The sequence below is a fragment of the Styela clava genome, chromosome 3 (genome assembly GCF_964204865.1).
Source record: "Styela clava chromosome 3, kaStyClav1.hap1.2, whole genome shotgun sequence".
In the NCBI taxonomy this organism is placed as follows: Eukaryota; Metazoa; Chordata; class Ascidiacea; order Stolidobranchia; family Styelidae; genus Styela; species Styela clava.
In genome coordinates this window covers 24,819,730-24,844,085 of record NC_135252.1, presented here as the reverse complement: position 1 = coordinate 24,844,085, position 24,356 = coordinate 24,819,730, and the positions used below count along the sequence as shown (strand labels likewise).

General features: G+C 35.8%; 1 protein-coding gene across 1 annotated transcript; it reads left to right on the top strand.

Annotated features, from left to right (window-relative positions):
- The first annotated feature begins 1,087 nt into the window (after positions 1-1,087).
- On the top strand, positions 1,088-24,030 carry LOC120342311 (pyruvate dehydrogenase (acetyl-transferring) kinase isozyme 2, mitochondrial-like). Its single transcript, XM_039411087.2, has 12 exons — positions 1,088-1,302; positions 2,368-2,527; positions 13,795-13,874; positions 14,619-14,749; positions 15,159-15,253; positions 15,607-15,711; positions 16,566-16,730; positions 17,379-17,458; positions 18,035-18,250; positions 19,318-19,431; positions 20,510-20,626; positions 21,200-24,030. The coding sequence occupies exons 2-12, from the start codon at positions 2,368-2,370 to the stop codon at positions 21,260-21,262; spliced, it is 1,326 nt and encodes a 441-aa protein (XP_039267021.1). The 5' UTR covers positions 1,088-1,302; the 3' UTR covers positions 21,263-24,030.
- Positions 24,031-24,356: the final 326 nt, after the last annotated feature.

The following is a 24,356-nucleotide window of genomic DNA, read 5'->3' as shown; positions in this document are numbered from 1 at the left end:
ACGAGATATCGATCGGAGACCGCCGACTTATCGATCTAGCGGCGTGTATCCTTCGCTTTGATTCAATGGCGACACCGGTGTCCCATTGCTAATTACCTAATATCAAGATCGATAAGTACTTACTGATTGATTGGGTCTAGTTGAATTGTCAACTTGGCATTTCAGTTTCGTGGACGAAAAGCCTAACCGACGAGCGGTTGCTTCAATGTGCTGCAATGGAGTAAACAGTATAGCGGGCAAGATGGTAACGGTGCCGGTGAGATTGGACGAAAGGTTTATTCGTAGAATGTTTCGATAAAATGATTTCTAATTGGAAATTATTGTAACTTGTATTTTTACTCAGATAATAACATACATATATACCAATTTAACAACTGTCGTTAATATTGTCACTCAACGATGAAGGGAGCGCATTTTTCAATTTTGCATGGGCGCGATTTTACGGATATACGCCATTGCGTGTGAATCCACAAAGTGTATTTAACGCGCTTGGCAAGAGTTTTTTCCAAGTGCCTTTTACTACGTGCCCGACGTCACGTCAGTTCATCTTAACTGAAAACCATTTAAAATAAAGAAACAAGAAGATAAATTCCAGCTCAATTAAACCTTGCGTTTCTCGTTTATTTTGTTTCGCATGATTGCAAACGCTCATTTCTAAGTCAGGTTTTGTTTCTGTTATTTTCCGTTTCTCCGGGAATCGTATTTGGCAAAAAACGAAGACCGGCTGCAAAGAAAGTTCGTGATACGACGCGATTTATCGAAAGCTGCTGGAAAGTTACCACAGTTTTCCGGTCTAATTTAAGTTTTTTCAAACTATACTGGTAATAAAATACGTTTATTCGTGTTGTAATTTATATAGACTTCAATCTGTCAGTATCGGTAGACTGTAAACTTTTTATTAGGATAGGATTTACATATTAAACTAAATTAGCTTACCGTACCTCAGGCTGTCCGGAGAGCTGAAGACTGGAAGACAGCTTGTTGCTGCATTTCATTATAAAGTTTTTTAAACCTTAATGCAGTACTGAAGAATCCATCCTACATGTTATATTGTTTTGTCATATTTTTGTATCTAGAGTAAAATATAAATTATCTTATTCCAGCTTTTTAGATTTGAATGAATAGGTTTAAGCCAAGTCAAGCCAGTTTTACTTACAGAATAGATACTTTGTGATTATGCATCAAACATATCAATGATAAAGCAACTTTATTACCGGATTTCTCCAAGAACGATTATTCAAGGATATCTGCTTCATTTTAGTCAATTTTTATATTTTTGAATGAAAAGAAAGCAAAATAAAGGTGGGTCATGGAATATCAGTAGTGCCATTCGTGTCTCGGTGTTAATATAAATTTTAATGTCGGATCTTTTCGTGGAATTGGAGAGTATAGTAACTTTTTATATATCTGATGAATCTACCTTATACAGTTTGTTATGTTGCATCTTTTGTAAACTCAGTCGCTGATCTTGTGTGATCGATTGATTGCCATACTGCAGTCGTTTCCAACCTCCCTTTCCGGAGGCTTTAAGCTAGCACTGATGGCCCCCTTATTACTTATCGATCTTAAGATCGGTAAGTATATTGATAGGTATTTGTATGTATGTATGTCTGTGTGTCTGTCTGTTAGATGCACGCGATATCTCACGAAAGCGAGATTGAATCTGCTCCAGATTTTGCATGTGCATTCATCTTATCTCGGACCAGATTCCTATTGATTTTGGGCGAATTATGTCGTATAATTAGCGAGTTATCAATCAATTATTGATTAAGTGATCTAGATTTTTGTAAAGCGAGAGAATTTTGAGACCCGCCGAGTGTGTGTGTGCGATGCGCAGTGCGCAAGTTACACGAGCGGATGAATCGAAACTGCAGTTTCTGTTTTGGGGGATCCCCTAACTATCGATCGATAAGTATTCGGTTTCCAACCGATATTCTCGTTTATCATTTAATTGGTATTTATAGTGTTATTATGATTGGTAGATTCCAAATTCCATTATGTTCAAACAATTTATTCTGGAAAAATAAGATCATTTTTTTGGCCAAGATGGTTCCCCCCCCTCAAACTGCTCTGGGGGCCCAGACCCAAGTTGGGAACCGCTGCCATGCTGTATATGGCCTAACGGTTGAAGCGTTGAACTCAACTATGTCGTCATTGCAGAATGGCATTTTGAGATGGACGTAAAATTGAATACTTACTATCAATAAACTTATCTAAGCTTGATAAATTGAATTTTTTAGGTGCTCAGGCGTTAAAGTACGCTACTTATTGAGTGAATTTATACTGGCAACACAGTTTCAAAGACCCCTGGTTCAAATCTCATATAAAGGCCCTGAAAATATTAAAAATTTGTTTATAATCTTTCAGATGAATTTAACCTGTCGATTATTACAACGACATGCTTGGAAGAAGACGTTGACCACTAGCGCGGCAGCAGTGCAATCGTCTCAATCATTGTCATTTCTCATCGAGAAATATAGCCGTTACTGCCCGACTCCGCTCTCGATGAAACAATTTATTGATTTTGGTGAGTCATGGTTACTATGAAAAATTTGATATGTCATAACCATTCTGTTCTGTTATAAAAAGCGTTCGTTTCAATTTTAACTAAAAAATTGCGGAGTATATGAGTAGACCAGTATATTGTTAACTATAAAAGTAAATTCTCATAAACATATCCAAAGCAACTCCCAAGACACACCAGCAGGAATGAGCTCCTATGAGTACGAGAGCACATGGCTACCATACTTCAACTTCACAGCTGATTGGCCATAATCAGTCATCTGTAACTGATGACATCACTGGTCATGCTCAGCTATCTGGGACAATGCTAGTTGCCAGAAATACAATAAAGATAAGGTTAACATATATCGACACCTCAAAACCAAACAGTGCTAAGTCTCCACTTTTCCAAAAAATGACATTTTTCAATTGCTGATTTTCCTGGACTTAGCTCTACATTTTGGTATATTTGCCTTATCTCTAGGTGCTCTAGATCTCAAGACAGCTATGGATATAACCCTGCTTTTTTTAGGGCATTTGAGAACTAAACAGAGCTGTGTCTACTACTTACGGACTTAGCTCTGGATAACTGCATTGTAAGTTGGGGCTAAGTCCATTTTTTTGGACATAGCTCCTCTCAAAAAATATAATACAAAGCGCTAAGTCCGTTTTTTGGACATAGCTCCTCTCAAAAAATATAATACAAAGCGCTAAGTCCACACCATCCTCTATAATAACATAATAAAGGGGCCCTAAGTCCAATAAAATTGTTTTTGGTCCAGAAAATTGAGAGCCAAAAAGGGTTAAGTCCAAAAAAAAAACCCCCAAAAAAAATTGGGGCGGAGCACAAATTCTTTTATACCATCTAAATATGGCCTTCATTGTAACTTAGGTATAAGAGAAATAAAAAAAAGAAACAAAAAAAAAACGTTTTTTGCGTTTTTCTCAAAACTAGAAAAATGGACTTAGCCCAATTTGGATTTCATGCGTCGATATAAGTATATGGAATAATCCGATTATTGTAAATGAGCTAGCTTTTTGTGTTTTATTTAACATTCTAAGTCCATGTGAAATGAGAACTTAGAATTTGAAATTATATCCAAAAGACGAGTATACCAAATAACACACGTTGTGATTTATTTAACTAATAGTGTATGTACTGTCAATTATTTTAATGTAAGATAATTTGTTCCAACTTCCCAACTATGTCAGCTGTCACCAGACACACCCCCTTTATTTTCAACCAATCAAAGCACTTCTAATTTGTTATTGTTGAAACTGCATCTGGTTTGTTTTATCTGTTTTCTTGAAACTCTTATGGCTGTGATACAATGATGGTACTTGAAATGTATCTTGACTGGCTTTGTGTAAATTGCAGTGATTGGAGGGTGTGATGTGTTCATGATAGGGTTTGTTTTTCTTCACAGTCAATTTACAAAAACAGGGAAAAACCACCACCAAAAACCTTGCAAAATAAACACCAAAAACCTTGCAAAATAAACACCAAAAACCTTGCAAAAACAGTGAAAAACAACCAAAAACCGTTAAAAAAAACCGAAGTTTTTGATGATTTTGATACTATTAACATACACAGCTATATTGTTTGCCGTACTGGTACCGATGTGCAACATTTGTGTCCATATTTGTGAGCCATTCATTGCTCTTGTATTTAATTTAATAATGCATTTGTTTATTTCATAAAATAAATTTACTGAAATGTGCGGACCCCAGTAATTTTGAAGTTTTGTGGATGGACCTTCAGGGAAAATAGTTGAGTAGCCCTGTACTAGAGTATTGTGTATTGAACTGCAAGTCCTTTCTCCTTGTTTACTTTGTATGTGATGCGTATGTGTCAGTTGCCACAAGGATGCTTGAACGAGATCGTATTATAAAGATAAATAGGAATAACATAATCTCTTTCCACGAAATACTAAGTTTATTTATGAGCTTTTGTTAGATCATAGTCTAACTTTGAAATTACACATGAGAATAACAACAAATGAAATGATCCATCCAAACTGTACACTTTACGTTCAATAAAGCATTTCAAATTTCGAAGATTACTGGTATATTTCCAGTATTGCAAAATTTTCTAGGCATTGCTAAATAGTTGATGACGCTTTGCGTCTTACGAAATAATACATCACGTCCTTTTGAAAGCTATCAGGTTATTGTGCGATCAGCTGTTTTATGAATCACAATAGGGTAAAGGACCCGACTATGATGTCATTATTATTGAACAAGTGAATGTGCACGTATCATAATAATGTCATAAAATCATTAAGTTTATGATTTATGATGTTAAATTTTCTTCAAATCAATTTATTATTTTAACATTCTCATGCTAATTACTTAATTTATTATTGGCACAAGGCATACAATATAGAAATGGAATACTTTAAATTTTGAATTTTTTTTGACACAAGGTATGTTCAATATAGAAAGGTATTAACCCAGAAGAATGTGACTTGAAAAAAAATATATGGAAAAATAAGGAAAATGCATAATTTTAATTTTTAACATTTCTAACTATGTATTGAAATTCTTTGGTATATCGTTTCAAACTTTTATTAGAAAACCAAATAAAAATCAGCTTTCCTTTGGCATTTTTTTGATAAAAAATGTTTTTAAAATTTCAAAGTTTTTCCTTGTTTTAAAATCCTCAAACTGAAAATTCAGAAATTGGAAAAAAAAACTGTCCTGGACTGTGATTAGAAAACCGGCTCAATAAACAGTTTATTTTTGTAATTTTTCCATTCAAAATTCCGACATTTTGTCTTATTGGTTGTCATTTCAGATAGGCGTTATGAAACCGATACTATACAGATTTTAACTGGCTGTTAGTTTCATGTCTCTTATTGTAAAATATTTAAATCTTAGTTTACGCCCCTAGGCTGTCTTTAACTCCTGGCTTTGTAAGATACAGGGCTTAAAGGTTTCTTAGATTTTTTTTTTTTACTACTCAATTATATGCCTTTGTCCTGAAAAAGGCTCTCAACATACGCAACCATAAATATTCAAGTTTGACTATTACATGGCCTACTTTGAATTCCACTAGTTCTCTGTATAAAATTAAGTATCGACATTTGAAATATTATTTTAGAATGTATTTGAAATAATAGATTATTTGGTCTCAAAGTCAACATCATATTCAATAAAGTATTCCACTTTCGCCATCTTTATGTTTAAGGCAGGACTTCCCCCAACCAGGACTTTTTCGCACAAGGAGAGGAAATTTTAGTTCCTATTTTCTTTTATTTTTGACTCCTACTCCTGTCGTATATCATCCAAACTATAAAAAGTCAGAGTGAAAGTTGCGTGTAACGCTCGCTTATGATACATAAGAGAAGGGAATAACATTTGCTGATATTTTTGATTTCTTGTAAACTATTCAATCTGGGCAGTGTGAGGCACAAGTTTCACTCACTCATGATACATTGCAGAGAGAATTACATAGGGGAAACAAAATTTTATGCATAATATAAAAGATAATCGAAGAGTTACAAAAGAGGCAAATCAGGGAATTTATCTTAAAAGGTTGTGAACCACTGATGTAACAAAATGCGGCATTATTCATTGCCCACAATGTAACAGACTGTTTGCCGCTGTGCAAAGTTTGTTTACTTTGATATTTGCCAAAGGTTGGGACCGCACTAATAATTATGTACTGTGACCTCAACTCAAGAGTTTCTGTAAATATCACCAGAAGCTGTTTTATGAGTTTACGAGAAAAAACGTCACAACGCAAGATTCTTATTAAGTGGTGTTGTACTCTTAAAAAGGCACAAGCTTTATTCATACGCTTTGTGCTTCTTTCACTCTGAACTAGGCACTGTATTAGAAGTTTGTCGTGGTTACTTTTTTTTAATAAATAAGTATTGCGACCCTACTCGAGAGTTTCCGTAAATATTACCAGTTGCTGTGTTTATGAGTTTATAAGAAAAAATGTCGCCAACACTAAAATACACATGGATTTGCACAAGCTGTTTCCTGTGGTTACTGCTCAAATCCAGAAGTATGTGTACCAATATGGAGGTAACTAATTTTGTTCGCCTACTTTACATCAAGTTGTGTTTAAGAATTTACAAAAAAAAACATCACACATTTAACATTTTAGGAGATATTGCAATATGAACAAGGCTTCGTAGAAGCTGTTAAGTGCGGTTTTACTGCTATATTAAATAAGTACTATGATCTAACTCAAGAGTTTCTGTAAATATTCACAAATGCTGTTTTTATCAGTCAAAACGTCACAACGCAATATTTCGAAATGGATTGTTGAATAAGACATTGCAAGCTTTTTTATAATGTTTGGTACGGCTTTATGAACGAGGTTCTTACACACGCAGTCATTTTTTTATGGTTGATCTTCAAAACATTGACTAAGCCAGTTGGTCCAAACTTTTTCTCTTTTGCGGCCCATTTTTGTTGCTCAAAGATTCTTTGGCTGCTGAATTTTTTCATGTAAGGGAAAAACTACAAAAAAAATTTCTTCTGCAAAAATACCTTTGACACTTCAACTCTAATAATTAGAACGAAAATTACCACTCAGTAGCAAAATACAGCAGCATTATTTATTGCTACTACAATCAAATATCAAAGTTTAGGTGATTTGTCAATAATTCTAGCAATTTTTATTAGGATTGTGGGCTTGTGGCCCTCTTCAAAATCTTACTGTGGCCCAGCAGCGGGCCATGGTCCACTGGTTGAGGGGCCATATTCCATGCCCAATACCTCACCCAAACTAATTGATGAAAATCGGAAAGATTTTGAAATAGGTCAATCTTAGTTTTGAAATTTACTTAGAGGTAAATGAAGGAATAATGATTGAAAACCTCTGGCGCAATAGAATAATGAGTTTAAGTAAAGCATACACAATATTGCGAAATAAACCGTCAGAGTTTAAACAGCTGGCTCGTAAACCAAAGTCAAATTTGAACGCCACAGTTAATTACCAGGCCACCAAACCCGCTTTTGTTCAAGTTGTTCAAAGTCCTGTTACAATTTTGATTTTGTTATAAAGTCAGTTCTCGATATATCTTAACCAGGTTTGTTGTTTTTTAATCAGTAATTGTTCAAGTATTTTTACTTCATTCAATACATCCATGATGCCCAAAACAATATATGGTCTCGATAAATTTCCTTTGCAATTTTAAAAACATTTGAGTCTTTATGGATACCATATATTTATTATAATTTACTGAGGTTCATGACCTCCATTATAACTTGCTGTGCAGACAAGTGTTATACGGGCAATAAATAGAAAGTAAAAGCCGCTTGGATTTAGTTTTAGATTGATTTCGTTTAAGCTTAGGAGTGATTTATTGGGTTGGTCCATTTAACTGGCTTTTCTCTTCTATGTCAGCGTTTCTTAAACTCTGTTTCGCTACAGTAAGCTAAATATTTTGGAAACCATCCATCAGTTTCACCTTCTAATTTCTTGGTGTTCCATGAGAGGAGATAAAAAGCGTAGATGTTCCGTGGCAAAAAAGTTAGAAAACGCTCTTATATATATATGATAATTCCTTTTTTATTCTAGTATCTCGTTATCATGAGTTACTGTTTGCCACATAAATATTATTATATATCAGGAGCTACCGGTGTGGCTGTTGAAACTATTTTTATATTTAGCAAATAATTGACCAGACAACATGGTGACGTGAAATGATAATTCTTGTTGGCGCCAGTTTGATCCGGTTTGAACAGAACTAGAAATAATCTTTTGTTTTGGTGTGTTCTGTGTTGTAAAGTTTTTATGTGGTATTAACCATTTTCACCTTGAATTGGTCTCTAGACTAGTGATTTTCAACAGGTGTTCCGTGAACGATCTTCAAGTGTTCCACAAAATAGAAATTAAAGCAAATGATCACGTATTAGATTTTTGTCAGCGTTTTGTGTTCTGATTTTGACAACTTTCATGCATACCCAAGCTCTTCTTTTCTTAAATTTAAATTTGTCACGTCTTTTTCCAACTCAGGTCTACAAGCTATTGTTCGTTTTGATATTTCTTTTCTATGCCAAAATTAATTAGATCGTCTATATTTTCGAAAAATTTCAAACAAACAATTTGTTATTTGAAAAGTGTTCCGCGGATGAAATTAGGTTGAAACCCACTGCTCTGGACAATATGTTACTGTGTACAAGATATTTCAAACTTGAACATTTCTCAATTTATTGCATTATGTGGTTTGGACTCTTGATCTTGGACCCACTGGACGAAAACAGATTTAGGTACTCTCGTAGTATGTGTACCAGGTTAGGGTTAGGGCATAATTTTATTCCGATTTTCCTTATTGAAGTTCTATAATGAGTTCGGGGACTGTCTGCGTCACCCAAGTGAATATATACCCCCTGTCCATAGGCTTGATTCCCTTTACACAACTTGATGTAAAGTAGGTAAACAAAATTAGTTACCTCCATATTGGTACACATACTTCTGGAGCGCCCAAATTTAACATGTAAGCCAACGTGACCTCTGTCTTATTAAGGAATTAATACCATATATCAATACATGCTAACAGTGATTCCCCTGGGTGCATCTATGCAGAGTTAGCAAATTTCGATCTTCTATTCTCTCGGGTAGCAATGGTTTATGACGCAAATAAATATATATCAGAGAGAGAGAGGTGTCTATCATTGCTGTTGTGATTGAAACTTCAAATGTTATTTGTCCAATTCAATATCCCATATTCAAAAATATTAATTTAAATATATACAGAATAACAGATTATTTGTTTTTGGCCGTCCCTGGTTGTCACCATTTAAAAAAAGAAAGCATACTGCATTCATCACTTGCAACTTTAAAATGGCCTTACTTGTCATGTTGGATTCTATTCTATATTTTAAAAGACGAACTTATTGATAGATAGACCTGTCATCCTAGTGCTGCGGTTCCCAAGCGGGGGCCAATGGCCCTTCATAGTACAGTTGGGGGGGGGGCACAATACTAGGCACAAAACTAATTTTACTTCTCCCTTTACAAGTAAACTCTCGGTTCTTCGTAGTTTCATTGCTTGATAAGGTTATTTCTCAAAGTGTTTTCACTTTGTTGAGAATGAATCGTTTGAACATAATGGGATTTGGAATCTACCAATTATAACAACACTATATTTACCACCGGAATCATAAAAGGGGGGTAAAAAAGTGCCAAAATTCTCTATGGGGGCACGGGCCATTAAAACTTGGTAACCAATTCCAGTGCTTTTTTGGGACACCAAGTGGATTGTTTTGCCAACTAGTTGGAGTTATCATTGTTTCTGAAAATCACTTTTCTCTTCGACCACTGGGCCCCTTTCATTTTAAATTTGCAAGGTTTAAAGTTGAAGTGTTACCTGTTTCAAAGTTTACTGGGACTCATCTTTGCTGGAATTTATTTCTTCATAGTGTTCCTATTGCACATTTCAAATGGAATCCATTATGTAGGCCTACATAGAAACCTTGTTATGTGCAACCCTAAACTGAACTCTTCTGCAATTTCAAAATATTTCAACATGACTAAATCATAGATCAGGGGAAACAATTGACCTACATTAGCACAAATTTATTGGATTATGCAATTTGTGATGTTTCTCATGTTTAATATTTGAAAATTTGCAGTATGCAAATGGTCATTACAGTAGATAATTGAAGTTATATAAGTATGTGCAAATATTCCAGCAGTAAAACGAAAGTACCTTATGTGCTGATATAATTGAAGCTATCGAAAGCATATAAGAATTTTCATATATGGCCATTATTTCATTATTGTCCCACCCGTAATTATCTGATCATTTTTTTTAGGGACTGTTTTTCTTATCATGTGTTAGGTTAGGGTGGTGATCCAATCTATGGGTCGCCTAAAAATCTTCCTGATTCCCGGCAAAAATATTTCCTGGGAAATTGCATTCTATAATGAAGTGTTGCCCAATCATAATTTTACATGGTAAATATTGCACGTCTTTATTTCTTAAATATATAACCCACACCACGATTTTAAAAACTCGCTGACGGCAGCTTTCTCATTAGTACAAGTTTGAATTAATTTCTGTTAAAATAAATATTATGTAAAAATCAGATTTTTTTAAATTTAGGTCCCTTGAAAAAAAGGGTATTATGGGTATTTAAGTTACTCAAACCTATAAAAATGATCAAAAACCAGCAGTAGGCTATGACAATAATATGATAGCACTGTAAAATGAATTGGGTTGTAATTCCATAATTCCATTTTGTGATTTGTTCTGGTTGAGAAAATCTGGAATTTTTATATTTTATAGTAAAATCCTTTTTATGCACTTTCTCACCCATTACGTAATTTTAAAAGTGATTTGGAAGTAATTTTATTTTATAGTTCAGCGGAAACAATTGGCCTACTTAAGCACAAATGAAATGGATTATGCAATGTGAAGCCATTTCTCTCCTACTGAGTTTAAATTTTAAAAGTTTGCATTTCTAGGAGAATTTTAAATAAATTTGCTGGTTGCATGAATTTTACGCTATAAAGATATTTCGGAAATATTTGTTTTCTACCCTCTGCTCAGTGTCTTCTAAGAGTTGTTATTGTATCACAATTGCAATATCAGCAGTTTCTTTATTTGGTAACAATAAGTGGAAAGCAGGTGTTCGATTGTTTGATCATAAAACATAATAATCATTGTACAAATATGAGGTCACAATTGTTTCACCACACAAAGTCTGTTCTATTTCTGGTTAGAATTATCTAATTCCCATGTTTGAAACATATATAATCCATAAATAACATTTATTGTTACTGCAGACCTAACTGCTTTTAATCTCACACCAATCAAAATTCACAAACATGCAAGCATCACCATAATTTATTCTGTTTCAGTATCTTTTAATATTTCAATGGCCGTCCGTGATTTTACTAAGAGATTTGTCTTCTCCACTTCTGTGTGAGTGTGCGTAAGGCACCATCATTAGTCCATATCAGGGGTGTGCAACAAGTGGCTGCTGGTCACTAAATCAGCTCTCCAAGCCTTTTAGTGTGGCCCTTGTCAATACTCAGATTTTTCCCAATCAAGCATAAAATCCCAATCCAACAGGTGCACACGTAAGAGAAAATACATATTGTTTTTCCTCTTGTCGCTGCGTTAAATTTTACGCTGTTTTGCCAGGTGCCTTTAATACTGTAAAGCTAAGCGATGGCTGCATTCTATTCCCTTTCCCGAAGCGCTGTGGTTGTAGCTAGTGCATTTCGTATTTTTTGTCTGGCCCATCTAGATGTCCAGAGTTGGTTATATGGGCCATTGACTAGAACAGTGGTTGGCAACATACGAGATTTTGACCGGCCTGCTGACTGTATCCAACCACACTCTGTAATGTGGTCCGACGCATCATTCCTGAAAGTTGCCGAACGCTCTACTTTAACCGCACTGTCAGTGCGAGTTGGTGAAATTAACAATTGCGTTAGCATACATTAAATATATAAGGTCAAAGCAGAGAGCGTTGTAAACATTCCCCCCTACTGTTATCAGTTCAGATTCTAAATATAAGTCCCAAGAAACGTAAAGTTGACAGAGAGTGTCGAGCATTTAACAAAAATTGGATACTGAAGTATTTTTTGTAATAATCCTGCCCGCCGAAAACTTTATTTTCCCACATCTGGCCCGCCGACTAAAGAAGTTGCCCACCCCTGGACCAGAATGTATTTTAGAATTATGAAAACTATTTGGTATTTTGAAAACTATGTTTGATTCAGTCCAGAGAAGTCTATAAATATACTTCGGTTACTAGGGTATTGTTCATTAAACTGCAAGTCCTTTCTCAACGCCTGCTTCCTACATTGTATCTGTATGTGTCCATTGCCTCAAGAGAAAAAGGTTATGCATTTCATATTTATAAAATCACTTCTTTAAATTTTTTTAAGGTGGCTTGAATAACTTGCAGACGATTGGTCATAAACATTTTAAATCTGTTTTGTCTGGGAAAATCCAGTAAATTCTGGTTTCAACCGGTAGCTGTGTTTTTGGCAATAACATTTTTTGTCTGATAGATAAACTGATAGTAAATGAGTGAGGTTTGACGGTTGAGATTGCTGTCAATGTGATTCTTTTATGTTTTAGAAAAATCTAGCAAACTCTGGTGTTTACTGGCATGTCTTGCTAAACTTCAGACATAAACATGTTTCCTTCAGGCGAGGGCACGCCTATATTCTCAACCAATAGGAAACCGGCTATGTGCCGGGTTCTTTGTGAACTCATAATCTGTTTATGTTGTAATAGATCAGCTGTTTTTGTGAATGATGTCAGGCGTATTGCGAAATTTCATTGCAAATTGCAAAGCCGAGAGAAACCTAGTGACAGCGCGAGCTATTCATTCACTCAATAAAATACTGAACATTATTAAATTAAAAGCAACAAAAACATCAGAGTCATTAAATAATGTAATTTTACTCAGGAAGATTTATTGGTGAATAACAATGTTTTTTGTTTTCATTCATTGTGGGGTTCCGTAAATGATAGTCAATCTCTTCATGGGCTTCATAATACCATAAGTTTGATAACCCCTGCTCTAGGTCACCCTGCCCACAAACCAGAAATAGAATTCTATAATACCACACTGTTTGGTAGCGGTTTGAAAGTTGGACTTTGGCCTCAGGGGAAAACAGTCTTTGTTGAATGGGGAAGCTACAAGCCAGGGTGCACGTACTCATACAGGGCTTGAAACCAATAGTTTGTTGATCTTAAATGGATGGATATATTTGGACAAAGAACAATATAGTCTGGTTTAGTTTATTTCAGCCTCATTTTTTGGCAGTGAAGTGTGACTTGGCAGCATATTATTCTGGCTAGTTATGCTTCATTGCTTCTTAGATAAGAATAAGGCTGAATCATATTAAAAAATCTTTGCTGGAAAATTTGTCATATTCTGGTGAAGTGTGCAACATAGAAGATTAATAATATGTGCTTTATAATTTATGTTTGGCTCATACCAGAATGTAATTGTAGTGTTTTCTTGCTTTGGATATGAGAAAAGATGCAAATCGATAAAAAGATAATCATTTTTTGCTTTCAACTCTTCTTTCAGTACTCTCTCCACTTCTAGTTGATGGGCTTTGGACCTTGCTTTGAGTCAACTCACAACATTTATGTCTGTTTTTTCCGTCAATATTTATTTGAGAGCATTTGAACTTGCATTGAGAAAACTCTATATGACTAAAATCTCTATTATGACTTTTAAAACATTAATTTATGTCCTTTTCCTCTTTTGTCGAAGGCTCGGGACCTTGCAATGTGAAAATTTGTATCAACACATATATAGCCTATATATAAATCTAAATTTTTTCCATTTCAGCTCAAAAAACAGGGGATGAGAATTCTTCATTTAGATGGCTGAGACAAGAAATACCAACGAGACTCGCAAATATGATAAAGGTTAGTCAAAGTGTTGTTTTTAATTTGCTGATTTGCTGAAGTCTCTGTAAAAGCAGTTGCTAATATTGAAAGCGCTACCATTTTTATATAACTAGTCTATTTTTGCGTCACCAATCTAGACTCCAACTAGTCTGCTCTCTGCAGGGGCATAGCCATCGGATTTGTTTTTTTAAGTAAAAATTTTTTTCATGCTACAGCAATTTTTTGATGCCATTGAAAATCCACATTTTTTGGCCGAACTTGCGAGCTGTTGCGGTCTTACTTGGCAATCAGAAATTACAGAACCCTCCATTTGAAAATTTTGGCTACTTCGGGCTCTCTGGTGAACATTGCAATAGTTTTTATGGTTTGTTTCACCCTTTCTCTTCACACAAAAAGGCTCTGTACAAACTACCAATGATATATGAGGAGCAAGGGCGTGTCAAACTTTTCTGCTGGCCGAGGCGGGATTCTGATAATGATGCCCCTTATACTTTCAAAAATTATTAGGGGGATAAACAAATCATAAATGTTGTTATAGCCTGCTTGAGAATAAATAAATTGAAGGTCAAGTAAGAGTGAAATGTTTTTATTAGTTTTATTTAAATCATCAAACTAAGCAACTAACTTACCCTTAAAAAAAGTCGCCTGGGGCGGCTGCCTCTATGGCCCTCTTAGACACGTCCCTGATGAGGATCTACCATATTTTGGATCTGTTAACATTTTCATAAGCCTAGACTACTACGCTATCCCTTTACTCTCAAGGAAATGAACCGACTCCCTGACGAACTGCTTTCTACCTCCTCTACCAGTCTTGTAACGTCGTGGTACAACACTTCGTTTGAGGAAATGATGCAATTTCGGAATTCCCCTGTCAACCATAGTACTATAGAAAAGTAAGTACAGTGAATATCAGCCCTTAATACAAGCAAACAATAAAATGAGACACCGGAACGTAGTGTGTGTACCAGGTTAAGGTCAGGCCATAATTTTATTCCAATTTTCCTTATTTTATTTTTATTACGAGTTCATGGACTAGCCAAGTGACTGCCCTAGTATTTGTATCTGAAATTATGGCCTAACCCTAACCTGGTACACATACTATGTCCCGGTATCCGCCATCTTGGCTCACATACTACAGAGTATCTAATAATCAGCATCTGAATAGAAAGTGTTACCTAGCGCATAGCACAATGTGTGCGTCAACCTTTTGTAAAAGTGTGTTTCATGTTAGTTTTGGATATTATTTGAACTAAAATTTCCCTCATTTCGGATATTTTCACATTGAATTCCTTTTTTCTACAGTTTCACTCAGTCTTTGAAAGGAGTCGTTGAGCGACATCGAAATGTTGTTGAAACAATGGCTCACGGAATAATGGAATGGTCAGAACATGTTCTGGGTAAATATACCTCGTATTTTTAGAGCTTGGTTGTTGGAGTCAAGGTTTAGTTTTTTACATGGCGTATTTACACCTTTTTCACTGCTAGGTGTAAAGCAAAAAGGCCTGAAATCTTTTTGGTTCAGGATTGCCTGCCCAATTTATGAAGCTCCAGAAGTGTGTGACCAGGGGTATATTCACTTGGCTAACACAAACAGTCCTTGAACTCGTAATAGAACTAAATAAGGAAATCAGAATGAAATTATGGCCTAACCCTAACCTGGTACACACACTACAGGTGTACCCAAAACTATATCGCCCACTTTTTAGCTGTTGTGCCTCTATTACCATGACATTTATTTATCTTTTCACAGGTGCCGATGGAACCTTCTCAGACACTGACAAAGAAAATATTCAATATTTCTTGGATCGATTTTACACAAGTCGTATCGGGATCAGACTTTTGATTAATCAGCATAGTGAGTATGACTTCCCTCAGAATTTAATAGCATTTATGGAAAATTTTTGGTACTCCTGAAGTATGCGCACCAAGATGTCACACAACCTGAACCCTGACCTGGTACACAACCTGAGTTCAGGCTGTGCGCCATCTTGGTGCGCATACTTCAGGAGGCCCAATTTTTTATATGATTGATTTTTTTGAACGAGTCTCTTCCAAAGTAACATCTCGAGACTGATCTAAAATGATTACTGATAAAAGTTACTGATAAAACAGCTGTATAAAACGGGTAATATGCTAAAAGTCAGTGTAGGTCTTTTGCGCGTAATTGTCCAAACCAAGATATAAGTCTCAATTAAATGTGGGAAGAGTGCGGAAAAAAAAGTTACATATAACATCTGATGCACTGAGAGCTGAGTATTAATTCTATACTCAGATTTATACAAATTAATGTCCCTAAAAAGTGACCACTAAGAGCTATGATATGTTTGCCAACGAAGGCAACAACCGAGCGGATGTAGAACATATTTTTCATACTCGATAGTACACTATAGGTAAATGACCCTTGGACCTTATCAGCGGACACAGTAACAAAAGCGGGATAATTAACATTTAAAAAGGAATCTAAAAAAAATGAATGCACTGATATGTTATTGTACAAGTTGGCTCAAACCAATGTCTGTAGCTTTTATAAAACTGACCACCAAGTGGTCAAAGCAAGGTCCAAGCCCTCAACTTGACTACGTCTCTTCGATGAACCCTTCCGACTTTAGTTTTCATTTTTGAAATTCATTATTTCAAGCCATACCGAACAGAGCCTTAGAGAACAGACGAAAATGATCTATCTCCACTAATTAACTTTTTTTCTTGCAGTACTCCTTTTCGGGGATTCCCCTAATCGAAGTCCAGATCTTTATGGATCCATCGACCCCAACTGTGATGTCGGCGCAGTGGTGCAAGACGCGTACGATAACGCTAAATTTTTGTGCGAGCAATATTACTTAGGAGCTCCAGATATGGAAATTGACGTTAAAAATGGTTTGTAATATCTTCTGTACTTCTTTGCAGTGTTTATTATTTTAGCCTTGAGCGTTGGTACATTCTGCTATCTGCAAGTTGAGAATATGCTTGCCTCTCACATTGTAAGATAATTTATTATGTGTGGGGATGTAGACTCTGCTGTTGGCATAAGGTGCTAAGTAAAGCTGGGCAAAATATAGCGAATAGCGAATTGAATATTAAAATATTCGAATAGCATTTCCTATTCAAATGTTTGGTACCACATGACCTGTACTGCTTTGCTTAGACACGGACATCAGTCCTCTCTAAATTGATCGCTAGAATTACCCATTAGCTCTGGCTAACAGACAGAAACGACGAATTTGAGAAATGGTCCTCTTTGCATTGTTTTTATCATGTTTTTTGCTTTCTTTTTGTGCTCGACTGCTAAGTTTTGAGACACCTCTGATTACATTATATCTTATTCCACCCCTTGCCACTACTGGGTACATGTAATCCATGGTCTGTCATGCCCATGCACATGGAACAATTGGATGGTAGCCGGACAAAAGGTTATGGTTCATCATATGATTAAGTCGTTGTATTGGCTTTCTTCTCTGGTAGTTCATACCTCGGAACGTCAGGGAGAGATCAAATGCATTCATATATATTATTTTGTCTTTACAGCCGTTAACAATCTGGATCCCACAGTGAACATCATCTATGCGCCTTCACATCTCTACCACGTCTGTTTCGAACTCTTCAAGGTAACATTTTTTGTTGGTGCTAAATTATCTTAATGTAGGGGTTCCACAACCAGGGGTGCTCTCCTCTAATGAGTGTGAGAACTGTTCCTAAGGGATAGAAGAATGCTGAAACGATAAATTTGTTAACTCTAAGTTATTGGAACTTTAGGTCGGCTTCGAACTTTCTGAGGGGAGCTTCTTTATGGGGATTATCCTATGAGACATTACTCTGCTCCTGAAATTTTTTTTATTTTAAGAATCGAGAAATTACCTGCACATGGGAGGCAGGGGTTACTGGAAAATGTACAGTGGTAATAAAAGTACTTAGAGCAGGGATGGGCGTTAAAAATCCGGCCTAACGAAGTGTTACGACTATATTTTTAATAGCTGCATCAGAATATAATTGTGCCACTTGGTTCACAAGCTGTTTGTTGTAAATAAACTGTTTTTCTATCCATAGTTTTTCATATTGAGTTTTGAGTCTCCGGCCCAGTAACCAAGTCTATTATCTATAACTGGCCCACTCAGGAAAGTAATTCCCCACCCCTGACTTAGAGTCAGTGAAACATCACAAGAGATGTTTCTCCTTTTCTCTAGAATGCAATGCGAGCAACTATGGAGCACCATCCTGAACATGCATGCGACGTTCCGAGCGTTTCTGTTCGTGTTACGAAAGGACAACATGATTGTTGCATTCGGATCTCGGACAACGGAGGTGGGGCGTCACGAGAGACACGACAACGATGGTTTGAGTATTTGTATAGTACGGCACCAAGGCCACCTAGAAGCACGGACTCAAGGGTTGCACCATTGGTATGTTGGCTTGATTTAAAGCTATTTTGTATTTGTACTTTTTGTCTGTGTAGGCTTTATTGTCTAGAGCAGGGCTACTCAACTATTTGTACCAAAGATCCGCATACAAAACTCCAAAATTATTTGGGTCCGGTCTTTCCAGAAATTATATTTCGGCATCCTTACACACGCACTTCCTCGGTCGACTAATGATTATTATCTAATCAAGATTGTTTATTATAGTGATATAGTTCGTTTCATATAAATTCAAAACTATAAAAGTCACTTTATAACAGGAAACTTCAAAAGTGGGGCTAATGATAATAAAGAATTAGATGCGGTCCGAATCAAATACTCGAAAGGTCCAATTTCGGACCGCGGTCCACCAGTTGAGTATCTCAAGCCACATTTCAAGGGCTCACAAAGGCACGTTGACTGGATTTAAAGCTTTTATTGTTTTCATACTTTTTTGTCTGTGTGGTGTACAAATTTCTATGATCTTTGTCGCATTCAAAGGGCCTCACAACACTCTATGGCCCATGCTCTTCCAAGAAAATGCCTAGTTTAGGTTTTAACACATTTACACCTTTTATTTTTTGTGACATGTTTAATAATGAAAATCCTATCAAATTAAAGCAAAAGAATAAATGTGTCATAGTCGAAGAATCGCGCCAACTTGAATCACAATCGATTTAGTTTAAACAATATTTAGGAAAGTATCTAAGTCACAGTTTGAAAATCAGAAATTTATATTTTCCTCACTTTGTTTAAAAAACAGTTTTTACTGTTTCAAGTTTCTCCCTTTCGGGGCAAAAATAGAAACTTTGTAAAACAAAAATACAGCGCTCCAGAAGTATGTGTACCAATATGGAGGTAACTGATTTTGTTCGCCTACTTCACATCAAGTTGTGTGAAGGGACTGAAACCTATGGGCAGGGGGTATTTTCACTTGGATAACATAGACAGTCCTCGAACACGAAATGAAACTAAAATAAGGAAAATTGGAATAAAACTCTGGCCTAACCTGGACACCCGGTACACATACTACGGGAGAACCCCAAAGACAACTGTCTTTTAATTTTTGACAGGCTGGATATGGTTACGGTTTACCAATCTCACGACTTTATGCTCGCTATCTTGGAGGTGACCTTCAGATTCAGTCTATGGAAGGTTCCGGCACTGACGCTTATATTTACTTGAGGGTGAGTCCACTAGGTGGCAGTAAATTATTTTTTTGAATACGAGTTACTCACATTTTGAAAGGTAACGCTGATGTTCCAATGCTGTTTAACATTTATTGACAATATCAGATAGAATAAAAAAGATAAAATATTGGCATTTAAGGAAAAAAGAATAACATGAAAACAAATGAAAATTTCTTTGAATATTTATTAATTCAACTTTTACACTCCCAAACAAGTACTTCGCTGCCATTTCATTTTAACTCGTTTCTTTTCATGTATTGGTTTTGTACAAAAAACAATTACTTATCCTTCTCGTATGCTTTCGTTCGGTCCATGTTTGTAATTATTGCAAAGATGCTATAGCAAGAGTAAAGATGACTATACTATGTGATTTGGGAACCCTCTAATACTAGGCTTGCCATACATCCCGCTTTAGGCGGGACAGTCCCTCTTTTCAGCGTTTTTTTTCCCGCCGTCCCGATAAGTCAGCCAAAAGTCCTGCTTTTCCAGCATAATACACAAACATGTTCTCGTTACTGTTGTTTCTGTGTAGCGCAGTGCTAGCCTACTTACTAAAGGTGAATGCGTTCGTTTCCCGCTGATTCCCGTTGATGGCAGACGTATCGCATGTAAAACCAATACTAATTAGTCTAAATTCGAATTATTTGTACCGGTATCGTTAACGTCAATTCCTTCCTATTTTTCGAACTGAACCCGATATTTGGACAGAGAATATGCGCATGAAATTTCGATAACAATATGGTCAATAAAGACAGTCGAGACAGCTTTGAATGTAGGCCTATGTAGTAAAATCGGAAAATGTGAAGTTATAAAATCACAGCTAAGGGGTCGTTGTCTTTCGTGGCGTCCGGATTTGAAGTCACAAAAATATGGTAACCCTATCTAATACACATTTCTGTGGGACTAGCTACCAATCCTTCTTATGTGCTTTTGCGCAAATGGGTCCACATTGTTCGATACTTCTGTAGGAATTTATAGCAAGAGTAAACATAACTATTCCAAGTGATTTAAGAGTCATGCTCTGTATTAACGTATATTTTTTAACTGTTTTGATAACTTGAACATTTTCTTTCAGTCGTTATCAAGTGAAGCGATCGAGACTGTTCCTGTCTTCAATAGTACAACCACCGAGCAATACAGGAGGTCACATCTATCCGGGGATTGGGTAATACCTGCCAACTCCGCTGTACAGGTAAGGAGGCTTCATAGTCAGAATATTAACTATTAGCTATTCCAGGTCACAGACCAATTGGGTAAAAGTCCCGTAACCATGGGTCTAGTTGGGTCCCAGTTCATGTTAGTTTGATGCCATGTATTTGGGGTTCCCATGGGTGCAGCTAGGAATTCTCAATGAGAGGGAGCCGGAATTCGTAAATTTCTGATTGGCGAGTTAGGCCGTAACTTAGAAGTCTTGTGGGTCCAAAAAGCGTTTCAACCGACGAAAAATTGCTACATATGATTGAAAAAATGCATTTTTTGGTACATTTCAAAAGGGGGGGTTTCGACCCGCAAAACCACCCCCACCTGGTGACCCAATAACTGATTAGCTACTTTTATAGCACACATGGACTGGTAACGATACAAGAAATCGTCTGTTTATTACATATTTAAGCAATTTTTAAATTAACTAACCGACATTGTGACTTACCGTAACTCAGTTATTAACTCGGATGACCCGTGACTTGCCAGAACTACGTCTTATTTTTTTCTCCCCCCAGTAAAAAAAATTAAAAATTTTGTTCATCCATTATTTCTATCATTCCAGGCTCAATACAAGAACTCATTCAATGAACAATCAAGGTGCAATACTAAAGTAAATGGAGCGTGACATGTCATGCTCAACTGAGCGTGACACTCGTTACTATGGTTACAGACTGTGTATATGTGAAGATATTTTATTGTTTTACTCATTTTTACTCTGTTCTTAAATCTTGAGTCAAGTGGTATTTTCCCCAGACAGTAGAGCTTGTTTTGATTGGTCGAAAATTTATTTTAAAAGTGGCGGGGGCCATTATGCAGCATATGTTTTACAAAACACATGCTGTTTGGTTTTTCTATTCAATTGAATAGAATAGTCATTTTCACTTTTGCTATAGCAACCTTGGGTTATACGCATAAGGATCCACCTGCGCAAAGGCATAGAAAGCAAGGAAAGGTAGTTAGTTTCCTGCAACCTCAACTGTTAGTTCTGTTTGGTTTTGATGTGGAAATTCAAAAATATTTTTAAGGAAACAGAAAATCAGTAATTGGGATTTCAGTAGTGTTTGAACTTGCTCATATAATAAGCACCATGGCGAGTTTTTGAAGTACAATAGATTGAATTTCATGCAAAAAATTCACTGAGGGAAACACTTACTTTTCCTTCACCATAAATACCATGCATCTGGAAACAAATAACTGGGTAACCAGACGAGAGGATTCACCATATAATTAAGCCGTCTTATTGGCTTTCCTCTCCCCCAGGATAAATATGTAAATTTATTTTTATTTTAAATTCGAATTTGTTCCAAAATATTCATTCAATTCAGGTCGAATGTGTTTACATTGTTAATTTGGAATTAAAATTTCCCAAATTCTACCTGAAATTAGAATTTGTATATTTTGAATTGATTTGGATATCTGACTTATTTGGGCTTATATCTGATCAAGTTGTTGACAATTATGACAATTCAAACTTCATCCAGGATTAGACTCTTTATGTTTTACTGTCTGCGAACCCAAATCTTAGTGACTCAATTTATGTCTGGGCCATTTTTGATGAAGTCTATTTTACATGTTTTAATGTTCCAATTATGATGCCATAATTTGTGTCTACTATATAGAGGGAAATTTTGAGAAATAAAAATTGGAACCAAAAATCTTTGTTAACGAATTCAAATCCTATTCTCAGTTTTCCTATTAGAAAATAATAATTTTATTAATCAAAATTTTCAATTTATATTCTAAAAAGCTTTCAAAATTGTTGGTGGCAAAAAAATTCATTTGGCTTTTGAGCCATTATTCTAACAGACTATAAATTTCAAAAAATCGACTCTCAGTTTTTGACTTCAAAAAGTTTGACTTCAAAAAGTTTTTGTTGGAAGTTTGTATGTACATGCTTTCATCAAGTTAGCAGTTAGTAAATTCTGTTGCCTTGAAGTTTCAAAATTATGACCTGCTAATTTCAAAATATCAACCCCTCATTTGCAGTTTAAAAAGGCCATCTCTGGCCAGAAAATCAAAAAATTTGAGGTTTAGCTTAAATTAGGTTAAATTGAATTTGGACGATAAACCCTTTTTAAAATCCGGTCAAATCAAATTTTGGCGATGAAATAGTTTTGCAATTTTAATTCTCTTGCTCCGACAAGTCATACCTTATGTTTCAATGAATTTAAAATACCAACTCTGGATCCAATTTTATCAAGCTTAGTTCCACGGCCTTAGTTCGAGAGGCTTATAGTTTCACATCATAGTTATCATTTTTATAACAAGGTGATTTTACTCTTCGTATGAACTAGTATAATTATATGTTTGCTGGCATGGCACGCAAACAAGAGGTCGTAGTTTACCTCGTGAATAAGCAGTCTTTTTAACTTTCCTCTCTCCCAGAGAATGTACATGAGAAACCCTATAATTAGGCGTTCTTGTCACGCTTTTCCTTTAACTTTTTAAGCAGAGCCCCCTTTTTTGAATTTTTCAAGTCTGGCATCCCCCATCTCAAAAATAACTAGCTAACAATAAGCTACAAATAACAGATAGTAAGGCCAAAGTATGTTTTATTCACAAAACTTGTTGAAAATATGGATGGAACGTAAATATCCAAAATATGGCGGGCAAGATCAAATATTTTTATTTTTAATTAGCTTCAAGCCCCCTCAAAAACTCGTCTACGCCTCTACCTGTGAGGCCCGCCCCCCACCGTTTGAGAACCACTGTACTAGAATAAATATGAAAATCCGTTTCTTTGATCAAGCCAGCCATATTATGGACTTTCATCAGCTGGAATAAATATAAAGGGGCTCCTGAAGTATGCGAACCAAGATGGCGAACATCAGAATGTAATATGTGTACTAGGTTAGGGTTAGGCCATAATTTTAGGTATAAATACTACGAGATGCACTTGGCTAGTCTTCGAACTCATAGTAGGACTAAAATAAGGGAAATTGAAATAAAATTATGGCCTAACCTGTTACCCATGCTACGTTTCGATGTCCGCCATCTTGGTTCGCATACTTCAGGAGCACCAATATAAGAATCCTATTTTAATCCTAATTCTAATCCTCCCCAAGTTAAGTGTAAAAATCCGACCCATGGCTTCTATTAGGTTTCCTCTTTTCAGAATAAGTATGAAAATCTTATCCTTCGATTGTGCTCTCGCTGGATAAATTGAAAATCCTTATTATAGTAGATAGAACAATTTAATAATCCTTTTAATTCTGAACTTTATATTTTTATGACTTGTACTATATTATCATATTTTAATTTCAAGCCTCAAATGCCATAATTTTTTGTTTTAGTAATTTCAATGTTTTTTGGGGCGCTGTCATTAAAGCAGTGATTCCCAAACTTTTGAGTTTTTACCCTTAAAACAAATTACCAAAAGCTCGATTACCCCTTTTCATAAAAATACAGTTGCCCTACAGTTTTCCTTTTTTTGACCAATATTGGCGATAATACTAAGACCTATTGCACATTTCGATCCGCATTTAATCCGCATCCAATTAGCATTTAATCTGTTTGGTGAAGTTTTGTTATTATATACCTGCCAACCATGTTACTTAGATGACTAGGCTCGTTGACTAGATGTGAGAATTGAATGTCCAGCTTTTCCAAAGATTGGTTAAATATGGCTGAATTGTTAAAACAGTAAACGTTTGGATTACCCCCAAAAAAATGCCAAATAACCCCCTTTGAGGGTGATAAACCCCAGTTTGGGAACCACT

What these genes read in the sequence shown, in the direction of transcription:
- LOC120342311 (XM_039411087.2), top strand. Translation starts at nt 2,368, where the DNA reads ATGAATTTAACCTGTCGATTATTACAACGACATGCTTGGAAGAAGACG. An exon ending in ATGGTCAGAACATGTTCTGG is followed by an intron (nt 15,254 to 15,606) that starts GTAAATATACCT and finishes ATCTTTTCACAG; the next exon opens with GTGCCGATGGAACCTTCTCA. An exon ending in GGAAATTGACGTTAAAAATG is followed by an intron (nt 16,731 to 17,378) that starts GTTTGTAATATC and finishes TTGTCTTTACAG; the next exon opens with CCGTTAACAATCTGGATCCC.